The sequence below is a fragment of the Pollicipes pollicipes genome, unplaced genomic scaffold, assembly GCF_011947565.3.
Source record: "Pollicipes pollicipes isolate AB1234 unplaced genomic scaffold, Ppol_2.1 Scaffold_4740;HRSCAF=5597_pilon_pilon_pilon, whole genome shotgun sequence".
In the NCBI taxonomy this organism is placed as follows: domain Eukaryota; kingdom Metazoa; phylum Arthropoda; class Thecostraca; order Pollicipedomorpha; family Pollicipedidae; genus Pollicipes; species Pollicipes pollicipes.
In genome coordinates this window covers 7,718,572-7,736,454 of record NW_023596545.1, presented here as the reverse complement: position 1 = coordinate 7,736,454, position 17,883 = coordinate 7,718,572, and the positions used below count along the sequence as shown (strand labels likewise).

The window sequence follows — 17,883 nt, the reverse complement described above, 5'->3', positions numbered from 1 at the left end:
TTCCCGGAACCTAAACCCAAACTGGGCGTTCCCTGAACCCGTTCGCATTCACCCTCGCTCATATATTCAGCGGGCAGCATCCATAGCCAGCACCATCCAGGCTGACATTCAGAATTCCCCTTTGTTATAGTTCCCATATGTCTGCAACGTAATGACCTGGCCATTCTCCCGCACCTGACTAATGCCCGGCCACCTTAAAGATGTTATCCCTCCCTATCGAGACAGTTTTGGTACGCACCCGGTAATCATTCCCATCTCGTCGTATCAGCCTGCTTTTTTGCCTGTGGTTAGCATTTGTGCGCATCTGTATGCTTATCCTTATCATTTGGACTCATCCTATTGAAATACTGTTGTATTTTGTCGCATTTTCGACCTGTATTCCTCCCTTCGGCCTGTCTGATCGTCTGTCTGTCTCACTCTCTCCCTATTTCTCTCTCTCTCCCTCTCCCTCCCTCTCTCTCTCTGTCTCTCTCTCTCTCCCTCTCTCTCTCTCTCTCTCTCTCTCTCTCTCTCTCTCTCTCTCTCTCTCTCTCTCTCTCTCTCTCTCTCCTCTGTCCCCCCTCTCTCTCTCTCTCCCCCTCTCTGTCTGTGTCTTTCTTCATGTCATGTCCTCCCCGTTCTCCGTCGGTGCCGGCCTGTACCGGACACCCGTCATTCCTGGGCCGTTCCCGCGATGCCGTCGGTGTTCCGCGACCTTCCCGGCACGGCCCGGGTCGGGCCCAGGTCATCGGCGCCGGCGCCGGCCGGCCGACTGACCGGTCCGGCCGGCCACGACATCGCCGCCGGCGCTCCGCCGCCGCCCAGAGCGCCAATCAGCGGGAGGCTGGCGTCTGCGCCGCTCTACCAGGCGGGCAGGCTGCCGGCGCCAGCAGTCAGTCCGACTCGGCAGCGCTTCCTGGCCAGTCGGCCCTCCTCGACCCCCGTCGGCCGCACCACCAGCCGCGCCAGACTCGGCCGGCACGTGGTGATAGCAGCAGGCGCGCAGGCTATCCCGCCGCTGCCGTCGTGGGCCTCGGCGCGCACTCTGTGATAGATCGGGCATTACCAGGTGAGTCGGACGAGCGGCGACTCGGTGAGCAGCCCGTCTGCCTCTTCCCACCTCGCGGTGTGGCTTGGGGGCATGCCGTCGGTGTCCTGATGACAGCACCGAATGTCGTTCCGTTGACATGAACAGCTGAGCAGCCGCTGACAGGTGCGAGACGGGGCGTAAAAGACTGCGACGCGCAATAGGTCCCCTCGGTGGACTGCATCACATCACACAAGCATAGCACGGTTCAGAGCTGCCGAACATTTTCTTAGGTTGATGCCATTCATCCGTGTGTCTGTTGAAAGCTCCTACAATGTCCATCATTTGCTCACAGAGTACCGCGTTTTTCCCCACTAATACCCTCAGGTTTTCTGGTTGAGGAAACATATACAAGCCGCTAAAAGATTCTGGGAGCATATGAATGGGAAAAGATAAGTGGTAGTAAACACCTCTTGAAGTACCTAGATCATAATTGGGTAGTTCTTAAACAATTACTCCTATCCAATAAAACCAAGACATTTCGTAACGAAAGACAATGGTGTAACGGCGACTCAGGTCTTGGTTTTGAATCGGCAGTCATCCGAATCCAATAACTTTAAAACCAGTACTTCATGATTCCCTGTAACATAGATACTGGCACAGGCTCTACAATCCAGAAAATTACCCGTAAATCGGATTACAGATTGGACTACCAATTATCCTGCGTAAAGGTTGCAGGTCTCACTTTCCGCTCAGTTAGATTGGGGCTTGGAAACTCAAACGCGAAAACAAAGTCAAGTATCGTATCGTATTGTGCAGCGTTCAATGGCGCGCTCTGCCTACACTGCCATTCAAACTTCTAGCACGCTCCACTCAACGCTGCAGGTGCATGAGTCACGCCATGGCATTGTCGCTCCGATAGTCTGATCTATCAAGCCTGCATGAATGATGTCATAAACATTCTGAGCAATGATGTAACTCTGGCAGCAAGGACAAGGATAAGTACGTTAGTTCCCAACCCACAAGATTATAGCGTACTCATGAGATATCTTGGTGCGGTCAAACCGGTTGTATTGATCTTGCGGTCTCATACATGGATGTTCGTAGCAAATCTTAGTCCTTTCTTGCAATCGAGCTCCAGTGGAGGTCATGTTAGGCACAAAAACATCGCTGTCCCTGACGAAATGGGAGCCTAACCCCAATACGCTCCGCATCATTCACCTAAAAAAACAGCTGAAGCCATTATTTCACCGAGCTGCTATTTGTTGCACTCCCTGACGTTGCGGGATAGATGCTCATGGCAATAACAGCATGTCAGTATAAAGCTATCAGGGACAACGGTTATGGCAGGCTGCGTTCCAATTTTTTAGCATTAGTTTTAAGGCATATAGGTATTTATCATTTACTGATTCTCCACGTTAATGCGAGGATTTTCAAAGGCAAAGACCATGTCTAGATGATCTCTTCTTCTTGAGATAACCAGCCTCATTATGGGTGTTTATCTCAAGGGCACGCTGGTTCAACGCGCTGGTGCAGGCCAGGGAAATTAGGCAGTGCAACTCCTTGGTTTTACTGCTTTCCTGCTTGCTGTTTACATTAACCTCATACCTCTCGGCGCCGGAGGTGGCAGAGAGCTTCTCATCACGACACGTCCATGCTTTTGAGATAATCATCGTCCCTGCATCTTTCTGGTAAATTATCGACGCCCGTATCAAATTCCTGCCATCAGCAGCCGCCGAACCATTCTGGAACTTCCTGTCACGGAGTCACTTGACCTCATCCGAGTAAGCCAGCCGGATTCGGCGGCGAGCCGGCGCTGAGGCGGCGGCTGCCGCTGCCGGCGCGGCTGCCGTGCCTCCGGTGCTAGCCGGGGTCAGCGTCAGGACGCGCCCTTGTCACGGGCCGCTGGCAGAGCGCGCCGCCGGCCAGTCACGAGCGGCGCCGGCCGCCGGCGCGTCACGTCTGCCGCGCGGTCGTCCGCCCCGCGCCGTCATTGTCGCCGACGACTGAAGGCGACCGGCGCCAGGAAGCGATGAGTGCCCGGCGGAGTGAACGCTCTCGCCGGTATGTCCATCGCCGCCTCCCGAGGCCCGAGCCGTTATTGAACTCGGGAAGGACGAATGGGTTACTCCGAGTGGCCGCGACGCCGAATTGGCCCATTACTACCGCCAGAGACAGATTAGTGTACATAAAGGTGGGTGATTCTGGCGGCGTGGGATGCACTCCATCTTGACTCCCGGTGCGACAGCTCTCAAATAGGCCCGCTGCCCTCGGTCGTTGGCACCAGGGCTCAGTGCACCCACCCAGGCTCCGTCTCACCAGATGGTCGCCGATCCACCAAGCGTCCGTGTCCCGCCGGATATGGTGTCCTGCCAGTGACCCCGTGACTCGACATTGTCGGTGCCGGGCCGAGCACGCGCCGCGGTCGCTGCAGACCGGCCGGCCGGCCAGCCAGTCATCCACCTGACCCCTGGCATCCCGTTAATCCGGGGTGGTCCTGGCGGCAAGTCAACAGCGACCGCAGCCGAGGTCGCACCGGCGAGGGTGTCGCCGGTCTTACCGGTCGGCCGAGGAATTAACGCGCCGCCACGGTCACCGTTATGGATATACCATGGCCGGTCCGATCTGGGCCACGGAGTCATGCGCCTCACGTCTCCTCTCCCACCGGGATAGGGCGGCCAGAAGTCGTCATGCGCCTTACGTCTCCCCTCCCACCGGGATAGGGCGGCCAGAAGCCGCCACGCTCGCGTGGTGAGGCAGCCGCTTTATATGGTGTTAGTCCGTTATTCCAGGGGATTAGCTTGCATTGAATGGCTTGTCCAGACGCGTGAAATACCGGTGGACCTGAGGCCGGACGCCGATCCGTTTTAATGATCCCAGATAAAGCATGAGACGCGGGACAACTGCATGCCTCAGGCAAAGGCGTGCCTTGCTGGTGCCTAATACCCAGAAATAAACCTGCTGAGCCTGATCCCTCCGACGAATCGATTGCGCAACAGAGGCTAGGTTAGTCAAAGGCTAGGTTAGTCAAAAAGCCAACAACGGTCTGGGCTTTTCCTGAATCGAGTTTGTGCTCCAATGCTGCAACCACCCTTAGCTGCGGGCAAACGCGACCGGTTTATTTACTCGGAGATAGATATCATCGATTAATAGGAGTATTGACATGTCTCCTGCGGCGCCTGTCTGGGCGTGGGCGGACGACTCTCGAGCTGCTCTAGAGGAACGACTGGCTGGCGTCATGAGGTGCTGCAGGCGTCAGGCGTTACGTCATGAGGTGCTGCAGGCGTCTGGTGTGCCCAGAACTCCAGCCCGCAGTAGATGCAAACGAGCCTTGGGACTTTTATGTGTGCACTGATACCTGTTAGCAGCAGCCTGTTGTTGACGGTTCTTGGGAGGGCAACGGATGTTCTTGTGTCGCTACTGGTATTGTTCATACTAAGACGTTGAGTTCCAGAACTTTCAAGGCGCGATTTCAGCAATTCCTTTCTAATATCATAGAACATGATTATCTTAACAAATACAGCCGTTTGCACTCGCATGCTAGGATCACAAAATGGGTTTACAACGATACACAGTTGCAACAATGCCTTACAGGCCGCTGGCCCCACCTTCACACTCATCAGCACCTTTCACCCGGTGAGACAACCACTAGTCGGTGCAGGGTGGGAGCCGTCACGAGCTACTAACACGATCTCCGTGGCAGCCGGCGTTCAACGACCCGCGCCAGGCCCAATCCATCACGCACGAGACCGGCCGCCATTCAGCCGCGGTCGCCGCCCGATATTGACGGATATTCGGCCGCGCGCCAGTCACCGCGCAGGCAGAGGACAATGCTGAGTCAGCGCCGTCTCATCTGACGCCGACGCAGATGTGGATTCCTCGGACTTCCCGAATACCGACAGCCGCGCCTCGCGCCGCCCCAATGGACGCAGGGCCGCGTGTAATAGATTCTCAGTAATTATCTAATTTCCGTCGTGTCCTTTTCCAATCAGCGAGTTCGACCGGCGTGAACGTCATGCACCTGGCGCTAAAGCGCTCTTGGACGGCTGATGGCAGCGGCTAAAGGTGGTTGTCTTCGATCATATGCACACGGAGCTTGCTACGGAAACTGCTCAGCAGCGTGCATATGGACAGTTCGCACCTATCTTTATAACGGAGACTTGGGACCTTTGGGCTGGCATTGTTTGGTGTCGCAAGTCGTGAATTTAGCGGTCGTGATACCATCGCACTTCTTTTGTACACACAAGTCACTGAAAACAGCCGTTTTAATTACGGCTTCCGCGCTCTGAAATGTAACAAATTCCAGACTGCTGGTCTGCTCATTGTCTTCACACTTCTAACGGATGTCGGCTGAGGGCAGTCGGAGCACAAAACCAAGCGGACGGAGGCGGCTTTTTGCGGCGCCGGACAGCGTCCGACAATACCAGTCGCTTCGCTGTAATATGCATGCGTTAGATTACGGTTGGAACACCTCTCTCGCGCCGCGCAGACCCTCGCCAGGCGCGGTCACAGATGGCGACACAGGACGCGCGAGGTGCTCGTGCACACACCAACGGCCCTTTGCGCTCCCTCTGCCGACGCGTCGACCCTTGTTGCCGGGCAGCGGGTGTGTCGGTCTGGAGAGGGTGTGGGGGGGAGGTGTGATGCTCTAGACTCCGGCCTGCCTCCGACCCGCCTGAAGAAGAATGAATATTAATCAGCCGCGAATTTGCTTATTCAAATGGGCAGGTTAGCGCAAAATATTTGCACAGAGCCCCTGGAGAGCCGGGCGACGGCGGAAAGGGCAATACACTGAAGACGGTCCAGAGGAAGGGGGGACCCGGAGGGATGGTGCGGCAGGTGTCTGGGGAGAAGGGGGCCGGGCGAGCCCAGGCCCGGGGGACGGTGCGGCAGGTGCCTGTCTCTGTCCAGCCGCACTCTCACGGCCAGGGCGGGCCGGGCCAGGATGTGTGGGAATGGAGGACGATTAGCCGGGCCGGCCTCATGTCGAAGTGGCGTGCAGCTAACCAGTCGTCGGAATCACCGGCAATTACTCTGCGAACCTCTGCCCGCTACAAGGTTACCCGCCGACTGAAGGACGCGGGGGTGGGGAGGGGCCGGGCAGCAGCTCATGGGGATGTCATGCTCACGCACACGCACCCGCCAATAGCCATACGAGGTGTTGGCAGATGTGGGTGGTAACCGATCATGCCAGGAATCGTGTTGTTTGTACGGGAATCAGCTCGAACAGAATTCAAAGCCGGATATATTTGTACGCATCCTTGTTATGCCGCCTGCCTGTATCTTCTCGGATAAGACTGACCGTGGCTGGCGGGCGCAAGCCAGCTGATATATGATGATAATCCCGTGACTCAGAGTGCATTTTTGGCTCCGGCTGACCCGAGGGCACGTGGTCAGCATGCCGATGCACCCTGCAAGATGCTTTTGATCTCGCCTAGGCCCGCCAGATTAGCGCGATATACATGGAGCCCTGTTTTATGGGTGCTTTGTCCGGGCCGCGTTCCGGGCAACAAGCGCGGGAGAGGTGCTGCAGAACGGGGTCCGCCCAAGTGGCGCCACGTGGTGGCGCCCCGTCCAGCGGCGCATCCTCTCTGCGCCATGGGAACGCCGCACCGTCAAGGCCGATCTGCGCGCGCGGGCGCCGGCCGCCATCCGAGCGAGCAGAACGTCTTCCGGGCGCCGGGGATGAGTCGACGGCCGACCGGTGGCGGCGGACGCCGCCCGGTAACGGTAGTCGCCCGGCCCGGCTCAGGACGAGGCGTTCACACCCTCTGTTGGTCGGAGCCGCGGAGCGACGAGACGGATGGGCGGCGCCGCGATCGCCGGTCACAGCCGGCCGCCTCTCCAGTATGTGCCTCCGCCAATCCGACTTCTGAAGGCGCCACACCGCGACCGGGGCTAGTGGCCGCTGCGTGGCTGCAGTCTCTGGTGTTATCTGCCTGGCGCCCGGCCGTTGGCGTGGTCGTCGCCGCCGCCGCATGATGCATGAGGTGTATTTGAAAGTCAAGGCTGAAGCAGCACGGGCAAGGGCCATTTACGGCGTCGCTATAAATTGTCCGCAAAAGGCCGTTGTGGCAGAGGTCTGTATGTCGGCATCCTCCATGTGCGGCTCATGTACAAGGCACACGGGGTGAAGAATGCGAGCAGTTGCCTCAATGTTATTCAAGGCTGCATCACCAGTTATGTTTATTGTACTGAACAAGCTTTTTGAAATTTTTGCCATGCCAATATATTTAAATGCAGAAGTAGCATCTGCATCCAAGGGTGCAGGTGGTAGATGTAAGTGCAGAGTCGGCGCTCATTCTGTCTCTTATAGCATAGCTCAATGCTATGTCCGCATTGTCCACCGCCTGCTCAATGGCATTGTCCCTCCACAAGTGTTCACATGTTCATTTGCCATCACCGACATGGGGTCAGGTCTGCACTGGCGACAGGCGACAGTGAATGAGCTGGGGAGCGTCGACCGCGGCTCTCGGGGCTGGCGGCCGCCGCTCCCCGGCCGATGAGAGGATCCTGCTCGGTCGTGCCGCCGCCGCCGCCGCCGCCGGCGGCCGGACCACCTGTCGTCAGCCGTGTCAGTGACCCCGCGGCTGCCGACTGGCCGCCGGGTCAGCCGGTCCGCCGGCGGCTGTTAGCACGGCTGCCGAGCGACGCTGTCCGCTCGGCCAGATTATGGGCCGGTCACGCGCCTTCCGGCGGCTGCGGTCGCGGTCACGGCGCCCGGCGACGGCGGCCCCGTTCGTGGAGCCGTCCTGGCACGGCCAGCCCTCGGAGCTGGCCCGGACGCGTCCCGGTCGGTGCGACTCCTGATCCTGCGGCTAATGCTGCTGCCTGCTGCCTACCGGCTAATGCTGCTGCCTGCTGCCTGCCGGCTAATGGTCGCTCGCTGTCATGAGGGTCGGCGTTGGGCTTGTACTGGCAGCGTCAGAGTCGGAGGTGGGCTCGTGCTGGCGGCGTCGGGTAGCAGACTATTTTTGTGGGACAGGAGGAATGGCGGTGCTGGTGCCGCGTGCCGAGGCGTTTGCCGCCAGCGACTGACCCCCCGGCCCCGGTCTGTTGCAGGATGGAGAGCGGCCAGTGGGGGAGGTGGCTCCCTCTGCTGGTGCTACTGGCGGCGTCTGTGATACCGGCCAGCTCAGGTACGCAAGGAGTCAGGAAGCCAGCAATGGAGTGCACATGAGACCACAACTGCTGGAGGGCCACGTACATGCAATTCACACAGCTGAAGATGAGCACGATGTGACAAAAAGGGCACCTCGCGTCAGCATTCCTATCGGTTTACGCCTTCTCCGTGCTTTGTAGGCAGTACGTCTAGGCCGCTGTAGTCTGCTGGGATGACAAAGTCATCACGCTGATCAAACATTATGAATCTGCAGCATTTACGGGAAGTGCGTCAATTTCAATACAAATGCGGTATGCATTCTTCCATTTCCATAACACAACATTACCATGTAATATATTATACGCAAACACATGCATGACCTATGCATGCATGACTTCCTTGAGCGGCGGGGACAAATCAAACAGAGGGTAAGCTTGGCAAGGCCCTGCAGACGAGTCGAGACGGGGGCTGGACTTTAAGGACAGCCGCCAATAGCTCTCACAAGGACGGAGAGGCGTGGGTTTCCTGTGGAATGGGTACCTGTCTGGACTGTGAAGATGTGCTTGTGACTTTCTGGCTATGGGTATGGGTATGGGCGGGAAGATCAGAAACGACTCGTAAAGCCTAAAAGGCACCAAAAAATCATGGCATTGGCTTTATATTCACTGTCACCTACATCATTTGCATGAATTTTGCAAAAGCTGGTTCATGAGGAATGGCAGCGGCAGTAGCATGCGGCCAAGACACCATGTAAAGCGGATGACTTTTAGCAATGGAAATCCTACCACTGAGGGCCTCTGCCGGGCACCGACCCCGCAGGCATGCATGGCAATGCAGCCCGCACCGGGCACAGAACAACGGGGAGGGAGCGAGGGGAGGGTGAGCGGAAGGTGCAGCCAGCAGCTGCAGATGGCGGCGCCCCCTCCCCCCCCCCTTCCTCACCCCGCCACTCCGTCGCCCTGCCACGAAGTCTGACAGGTCCTGGTGGTGACGTTGACCGGCTGTGAGTGGGGTCACCACCCGACAACCCTGACCCCTGCTCCTCTCGACATAAACCAGCCGCCCGTCTAGGTGGCAGCGCTTCTGCTGAGGCGAGGCGCCGCCGGCCATCAGTCATGAATTATGGAGCCCCGGCATGGGCGCGGCGGGTGCCAACCCGCCCGGCACCCCTCAGCGGTTCGCGAATGGCGTCCGCCGCCGCTCGTGTCCCTCCGACGCCCAGCAGAGCGTGCAGCGCCTGTCCGGCCGCGATGTGACACGGTCTGGCACGTGACCAAACATGAGACCAATCAGATGAACGCGCGGACGTGGGTTGAATGCTGGGCGCCGAATGCTTGATTGCGTTCGAAATAGGTACGCCGTCACTCCAAAAGCACTGTTTTAATACACCACTGCGATGCGATTGCTGTACACTGCTTCGAGGCTTCAAAGTTACCGTATTGCCCTTTGAAAGCCAATGACATTCATAATCAAAACGCATCAAATCAATTCTGGCAGCATCCAGGCAAGCAGCACCATGCACTTGATATGGGCCATGGAACGGCTCGCATTTTACATCGCAAAGGCATGAAAACGATAAGCCATATGTGAGTGATCATCTTGCTGAGATCGTGATTTACACATGGTACTTAAGTCCCATTCCTTTGCATTTATATATTATAGGGATGGTTGCCGCTGCAACCACAGCCAGCGTTGTGCCCTAAAATCTCCCTTTTCTTGTTATTTGCAAAACTCAAAGTTTCCAGAATAAGATGTAAAGCAAGCGCCGTACTGTAACGAAATGTTCTGAAATGATGACACGGTGGAGAGATATTTCAACCTTGTTAATCCTGTTCTCGTGCCGGCAAGACCAGTTTTGGCAAGGCGAATATCTGTCGCAGTTCCTGGGTCAGTGCTCCGTATCAGCGCCTACGCAGGAATGCTACATTCCGCAATGATTAGGTGCTGATGAGGTGACGGACGATATATCCGGCTTATTAAGCACTTCATTTGTCTACGTCTAGTGCGAACTGCTGATCCTGCGTAATAAAAGCGCTGTCACAACCTTCACCTGTTTGACTCTAACACAAAGTGGCGTGTAACGCACTTGGCGCGACGCAAAATGTACTTATCAACCAGGATCCTTTTCTGGGCATTATTTGCGAACCGAACAGTGACGACTTGTTAGAGAGCTCTTCGATAATGCGTTTTTTTAAATTCCTTGTGACTCATTTCAGCACAGTTAACTGCAACTTTGCAGCTTCATTGGTGATGTTTCCGAACCAGATAAGTTCGTAGCCATGCTCTTGCTGTAATTGCGATCATTCTGTTTTTCAGCACCACTTGAGTGGGATGAAGACGAACCAGGTACGTTGCTTTTGTTCTGTTAATGTGCGATAACTTCATGCAACTTGAACGATGTCTTCCGCAACTGTACGCCAAAGCCCACAATTTCATCAATGCAGAATTTACGGCCATTGGTAATGATGGATGCGAGCAATAAAGCTATCGAATTGGCTTGTTAGAGCCATAACAACATAAGCATAACGACAAATCGTATGAATAACTCACCAGTTTTAGTTCCCCGTCAAATAGTCGGAAGTCTTCGAGATTCGAGACGACCCTGGCTAACGACGGCCCTTGTCTCCTGTGGGCCAGATGACTGACCTTTGACCCGCGCCGCTCCAGGATGCTTTCACATGATGCAGCACTACAACAACGGCGACCAGATTGTGACGGACGAGCCGTGTCTGAACTGCACCTGCCGCAACAACATGCTCATGTGCTTCCTGAAGGTGTGCCCCTACGTGATGCCTCTGACGAAGGGGTGCTCCATGGAGAAGAAGCCGGGCGACTGTTGCGCCACCGTGACGTGCGAGCAAGGTCAGTGGTGGTGCTTTGGGCCCCATTGGGGTTTTCGTGGCGAGTTCAACTTAAGAAGTTGCTTTGACAATGTCTTTCATTGCGATCAATACCACCGTGTATTAGCGTGCGACGCGGGAAAACAACGCGTTTTGAGCTTAATAAGCCAATTGCTTGTGGCGGACTGAGATCGTTGCGTGATGTCAGTCGCCCATTTTATGCCAGCCGCTGCTGACATTTGTAGAGAAGTTTTGGATGCTCTGTCCGGGTCAGTCGAATGGCCGGCAGACGACACCACGTATAGCTTTGCGGAGATGCCCGTTACCTATTATTGCTTACTGTTTCGTCCTGTCTTGTCATTAGAACAGCCGGTGTCCATTGCCTCGACGAAATGTTTTTGAGTGCTGACTTGTGACCCACTGACGTTGGGTTAGGTCACTTTTCTATTTGTCTCGAAGACCCTCCCCCACTCCCAAAAAAGAAAGGTTATCTTAACGCAAACAAAGACTATCGTCTCTTTGATCATTCTTTGGTGTCCATGAGCACTATGCCGGTGAAACAAGGACTATGTGAAAAACTTTAAAGCATTGGACAATGGTAAAAGCCTTTTCTACCATGGTGGATAAATTCGTCAAAAAACTCATATTCAGGAAGAGATGGTAGTATCGGGCCCTCACCCCTCCTAGCCCCCCCCCCCCCCCTCCCCGCAGCATTTACACAAATCGCCGCCGCCGTGAGGGACAGTATGCTAACGCGAGCGCGGTGTAGTGGCACCGAGCTCTTTCAACAGCGGCGCCCGTTAAAGCCGGCTGGCGATAAACACTGAGACGCCGGTTTGGTCAGCTGCAGCTTGACTGCCTGCCCCCCCCCCCCCCAATGGGCGGTGCTGGCGCGCCATGGCAGGGGTCAGCCCCGCCGACGTTGGTAAGATGGGCGGCTGGTCACTCACCCCAGGCCTGAGCACACGCGACGGTGATGTCATGCCAGCACGGTCATCCAGCCGTCTGCGGGCCAGACGCGACCGGTCTGTCGCCGGCGCCGCCACCGGGCCCGACTCGTTGCCGGCCAAATCGGGTGGCGCTGCCCTTCACATGGTGATGAGGATGTTATATGCGGAGCATTGCCAATGTAAATTCAGATGCTCTAGATCAGCGCTTGATGTATTCATGGCACGTCCTTGATCCGCCCCTTGTGATCATTTTGTTCAGGAAAATTATTTCCGCGCGTGCTGGTTGAAAATGTCGAAATACCACAAAGTGGAGCGTTTGTAGATGCGCGGCGGGAAGCCGGTTTGTTGATGCGCGCTATAAACACGCGCCAGGGAAGCCGGTTTTTAGATACACGCTATAAACACGCGCCAGGGAAGCCGGTTTTTAGATGCGCGCTATAAACACGCGCCAGGGAAGCCGGTTTGTAGATACGCGCTATAAACACGCGTCAGGGAGGCCGGTTGAATGCGACGGGACCAAGCGGACCGGGGGACCGGGGGTCGATCCGCCCCACTGAGATCTAACAAATGAAGAGAGCTAGACAGACGAGACATAAAATTTACAAGGTAGGTGGGGCTTTATGTGAACTTACTAGTGTCAAACTATGAGGTTGCTAGGTCATGACCCTCGGGTCACATAATTCACGCAAGGAAAAGCTCCAAATTGGTGACCGAAGAGCCTACAGACCTCCCCATGCAACCGCCGTTACTCTAGATACCCCTTCTAAGCACAAGGACGCTGGTTATAACTTCTGGTCAATGGCCTTATTATACATTCAAAAGGATGCAGAAAGCAATTGTTCTCATTTTTCACCTAGGTCAACGCCAAGGATTACGCTGGAAGTATGTTTCTAAAAACAAAAGCTGGTCGCGGTAATTTTAGACCAGTAGCCTCCTTTGGCCTTCATGAAGTTCAAGTAAGTTGTCTTTTCAGGTTTCTGCGATCAAGAAATTATCAAAGGCAGTCATAGGCTACCCGATAAAGCAATAATTTCAAGACAAAGTTATTTATTTCAACCTCATTCTGCCATTGCTACCTGGCTCAATACCAATGAAATGAGTCGAGATTCTAAATGAGCTGTTTAGTTGTCTAAAATACAATCTAAAATATGCATGAATGAACACAGCCCTTGGTTTACACCGAAACATTGACTGTTCAGTTACCTGCAAGAACAACAACATTTGGCGCTGCTACGCGGCACCGCTTGGAAGTAATTCGAGAAACCCTTCAGGGAAGGGGAGGGGGGTCAAGTAGACCCTCAACCGAGCTCGTGACAACATCAGGCTTACATGTGTTTGACCCCGCCACACATCCATAACCAGCCTGGGATCCATCAGACCTCGACGATCAACATTCCGCGCAGTTTCCGCGCCACCAACCCCACAACTGCTCTTTGCCCGGCGGCTGTCGCCACTGACGCTCGCAGCCGCGAGCATGTCCAATATCGCCGAGAGTCGGCCGGGCCTGTCGGATTCCGCCGGCGCAGTCGGCGTGTCAGCGATCGATCGCTCTGCGGGCGACGCCTGAACGCACGAGTTGGCGCGCGCCAGGGTGAACACACACCCAACGAGGCCCGACGGAATGGCCAGACGCGCGGCCGGCGACCCCCGTCTGGCGGCGGTCGCGCGTCGCTGCCGCGCCTCCCAGGCGATGTCGCTCTGATCGCCATGCCGCTCTCGTTGGGCGTGTACAGAGGACGGGAAGCCGTCGCTGGGCGCGTACAGAGGACGGGAAGCCGTCGCTGGGTGTGTACAAAGGGCGAGACAGCGCGGCGCACTGAACCCTGCGTCAGCTGGTGGCCCCACTACTGTGGCACCCGTCAGCTGGTGGCCCCGCTGCTGTGGCACCCGTCGGCCGGTGGCCCCGCTGCTGTGGCACCCGTCAGCCGGTGGCCCCGCTGCTGTGGCACCCGTCAGCTGGCGGCCCTGCTCCCGTGGTGTCCGTCAGACCGTGTGTGTGTGCGTGTGTCTCACCGGCGATGTCCTCTGCTCCGCAGTTCCCGTGCCCATCATGCAGATGCTGGGCATGATGAACCAGACGGCGACGACGGAGGTGCCGCCGACCGCGCTCAGTCCGCTGGCCGTCGGCGACGCCGGCTGCCAGGTGGATGGACAGTACTATGCTGATGGCGCCCAGGTCAGTGAGTGGGGGATCCCGGCGGTTGGAACGGACGGGGCGCCGAGAGTGCAGGGCAACACCACACGACAGGGAGACGGGTCAGCCAGTGGTGATTCAGGCCATGGTCCGCTTCGCGCCAATTTGGTTTTTTATTGATACTGATGGTAGATAGCACTTTACATGTAAGTTCAAGATTATTTGTGATCAAGGATGAACGACTCAAAAAGGCAAGAAAACAAAATGAAAGAAATAAGCTCATAAACAAAGTCATCGAAGTTACCCCTTACACGGGGTGCTGTACTGTGTCTATGACCATTTTCAGATCACTCGTGTATGTCCAAGCATAGTTTGAGCTTTTTATATTCAACAGGCGCATGTCAGCTCATATTTGAGACCTCCTTTTGTTCGCCTTCACCTCCGGCGGGTAGGTGATATTTGGCACCTGACATCCTGGACCGCCTCCAGGTGCCATCTGACCCGAATGAGCCCTGCGACGTCTGCTACTGCATCCGGAACCACACAGCTTGCGTGCAACAGGAGTGCACGATGAGAGTGCCCGGGTGCCAGCCTATCTACGCGGAAGGCATCTGCTGCCCTGTGCGATACGTATGCGGTACGTAGCCAGCGCCATCTGCACAGAGTGCTCGGGCAGTGGTGACATCTAGTGAGCGATCTGTGCCTTGAGTGGAGTATCGGCGTGTGGACGGCGTCGAACCCCAAACATATGACATGCATTTGAAGTTCCTGAAACAGGTCTCTTGATGGATGATGCCGGTTTTACTTTGCTTCAAAAGAGGCTTTACTGAACAGTGTCCTTAGAATCTAGAACCTCAGCATCAGACGTCTACTGCGTGTGATGCGAGGAGTTAATCGTGAAAGTGATTTCAGATTACGAGACGACCACGCTAGCTCCCATCACCACCCTCCGGCCGGACGCCGGCAACACCGGCTGCGTGCAAAACGGCGTGTTCTACAACGACGGCGACCAGGTGTGCAGCGTTTGTACCATTCGAGGGGCTACGATAGCCGATCAGTGTTTATGTCCTTGGTGTCATTGTCTTACTTGGATTCACCAAATTTCCGAAAAAGTTGACAAATAAACTGCACAGTCAACCCAAAGGAGTGTATCAGGGTCTGTATACATGATAATGAAGCCGATGCCGCTGTCAGAGGTATTTCCTGACCTAATGCGCTCTGTCTCCAGATTCCCTCGGAGGACCCGTGCCAGCACTGCTACTGCATGCACTCGGAGGTCAAGTGCGCCATACAGGACTGTGCCTCACCCCTGGACCACGCCCACGCCCAGTGCAAGCCGGTGCCTCCGTCGCCGGGCCAGTGCTGCCCTGACCAATACAACTGTGGTGAGTACACGCCCGAGGCGTACCCGGCGCGCCTCTGCGTCTGTTCAGGCTGACTCACAGCACTTGCCACCAACTCCGAGAACATGTCTTATAGCGTATGTTCATCCGTTCCTCTTACTGTTCACTCACATTTCATGACCTTTTGCGAGCTTTCTGTCTGCATTTCCTCCAATGAAATAATGCTGTCGTTGCATTTGCAGCTACACCTGAGTCTTGCTTACCTTGCTTCTTCCCTATATTATTTTTCTTCCCTAATTCTATCATCTCGCTCTTGCATTACAACGAATACCAAGACCACATATCATGCACATTTCATGCATAGTACTCCCCCGGCATTCATTCAACGATCACTGCTTACGCTGTCCTTTACTGAATAGCCAAACTGCTTGATGATTTCAGGCAACACATCTCGACAGATACAAATACAGGGACGGAAAGTGGGTAATGCACTTATTCTGCCAAGCAACGGTAAACCTTACCTTTATGCTGCACTTGTGAGGTGAACAGGACTGCATTATATGTGAAGCACAGCTAGCGAACACTGCACCGCACGCTCGGTGTTTCAGACTCACAAAATGATCCTGTCTAGCACTTACCCAGTGATAAACCCTGACTGGGCTGTGGGCTGCCTGCATGCATCCCAGAGTTGCTTCTAGCATGAACTGGCCTGGCTACAGTATTTGCAAAGAGATGATAGTGATGATCTGCCCTGCTAAATGATGCACACAATCTGTGTGCTGAATGAAAGACATGATGTGCTCCCTTATATGCTGACAGACTAAGAAACGGTAAAGATGTTTCCGTGCGCATACATGTGGCCTAGTGCGGTAACGAAATGTGCTTGATGTTTGGATATTGCCAAATGTCTGGGCTCAGTCCAAGAGTTTCATGTCGCTCAAAGGCTAATGAGTTTGCACTTCTCAGGCAAACGAGTCACACAAGCAAGCGGTGCAACGTTCTCAACAACCATTGCAACATCGTCATCAATGTCCATACGTTTTCAGGTGGTATTACTCACGGCGGCGGCAGCGTCCCTCCCGGTGGCGCGGCCACTGACGGCGAGGAGGCGGCACAGACCGAGGAGAGCAGTCCGCTCGAGCAGGCCACCACCGGACATGGTCCAGCGTCCGAGCAAGCTTCAGAGGGCGATACTGTCGCGCCGGCAGGTGGCTCTGCCATCGAGCAGCCCTCGCAGACGGGGGAAAGTGGGTTGATCACGGGAGTGGACACTGTCGAAGGGGATCAAGAACCCGGAGAAGGAGCAGCTGGTGACGAAACCGAGCTCATTGATTCGCAGGGCGTTGTCCAGGTTCCTGATGAGGAGATCGAGACCAGTGGAGACGGCTTACAAACCGATGGCTCGGGAGTCGTTCCGGAGACCGACGGCTCGGGAGCGCTTGACGAATCATACGTTGAAGGCATTCTGCCCGGAGTCGGAGTGGAGGGTGGACAAGCCGAAAGTTCCGGCGAAACTAGCGGACCACCCAGTGGGTCCCCTGACGGGGGAGCTCCTGCTGCTGAGGGCAGTGGAGAGATCACTGAAGATAGCAGTGAGTCACCTGACGGGGGAGCTCCTGCTGCTGAGGGCAGTGGAGAGATCGCTGAAGATAGCACCGCTCCGGGTGCGGATGTTGGCACAGCTGAGATCCCTGCCGATGGCGTTGACTCCAGTGGCGATTCTGCTGAAGGAGATCGCCCACTCGAAGGAGACGAAATTCTGAGCCAGGGAGATAACACCATCTCAGGCTCTGGAACCCAGGAAATCCCTGGTGCAGGCGAATCGGTCTCAGAGGTCAGTGGCGAATCTGAGGTAACGGAGGGGGCACCTGGCTCGGGAGAAGCAGTTACTGAGCCCCTGTTTCCTTCCGAAGACGAGCTGGTAGGATCTGGAGGCTCCAGTGACGATCTTCCTGAACCTCTCGGAGAAGTTGGCCAGGATGGTGGTGAGGTCACCGAAGAAGCCACCGAAGTAACCGTTATTGAGGGAGGAGAGAGCTCCATCCTGGAGGGGAGTGGCCAAGAGTCTGCTGTTAGCCCCGTGGGGGATGCGGACACGCCGGTTGCAGAGGAGGCTGTCCCTGGCTCAGAACCTGCTACCGGAAGTGAGACCACTCAGGAATCAATCGATGGAAGCCCTGAGGGCTCTGCCTCGGGTGCTGACATCGATGAGGAATCTTCGGGTGGCACTTATGAAGAAGACGATTCTGGTAGCGAGACCACGGAGAAACCCACAGATGCGGTTAGTGAGGGTGTTGATCCTGGAATTGATGTCGTCGAACAATCATCTGGTGAGATTTCTGATGAAAATGTTCCTATCAGTGAGACCCCCGGAGGAACTTTGGTTGATATTCTTGAAGGGATTGTTCCGGGCAGTGAGCCCACCGATGAATCTGCTGAGGAGTCAACTGCGGGTATTGTTCCGGGCGTTGATGCTTCTGAAGAGTCCTCTGGGCAGTCTCCTGATGA

At 55.7% G+C, this 17,883-nt stretch overlaps 1 protein-coding gene across 1 annotated transcript; it reads left to right on the top strand.

Moving 5' to 3' along the window:
- The first annotated feature begins 892 nt into the window (after window positions 1–892).
- On the top strand, window positions 893–17,880 carry LOC119098971 (mucin-19). The gene is made up of 10 exons (XM_037222022.1): window positions 893–1,048; window positions 8,069–8,145; window positions 10,425–10,454; window positions 10,776–10,970; window positions 13,935–14,074; window positions 14,522–14,669; window positions 14,945–15,045; window positions 15,261–15,417; window positions 16,422–17,789; window positions 17,873–17,880. Exons 2-10 carry the CDS (start codon window positions 8,070–8,072, stop codon window positions 17,878–17,880), a joined length of 2,223 nt encoding a protein of 740 aa, XP_037077917.1. The 5' UTR covers window positions 893–1,048; window position 8,069.
- Window positions 17,881–17,883: the final 3 nt, after the last annotated feature.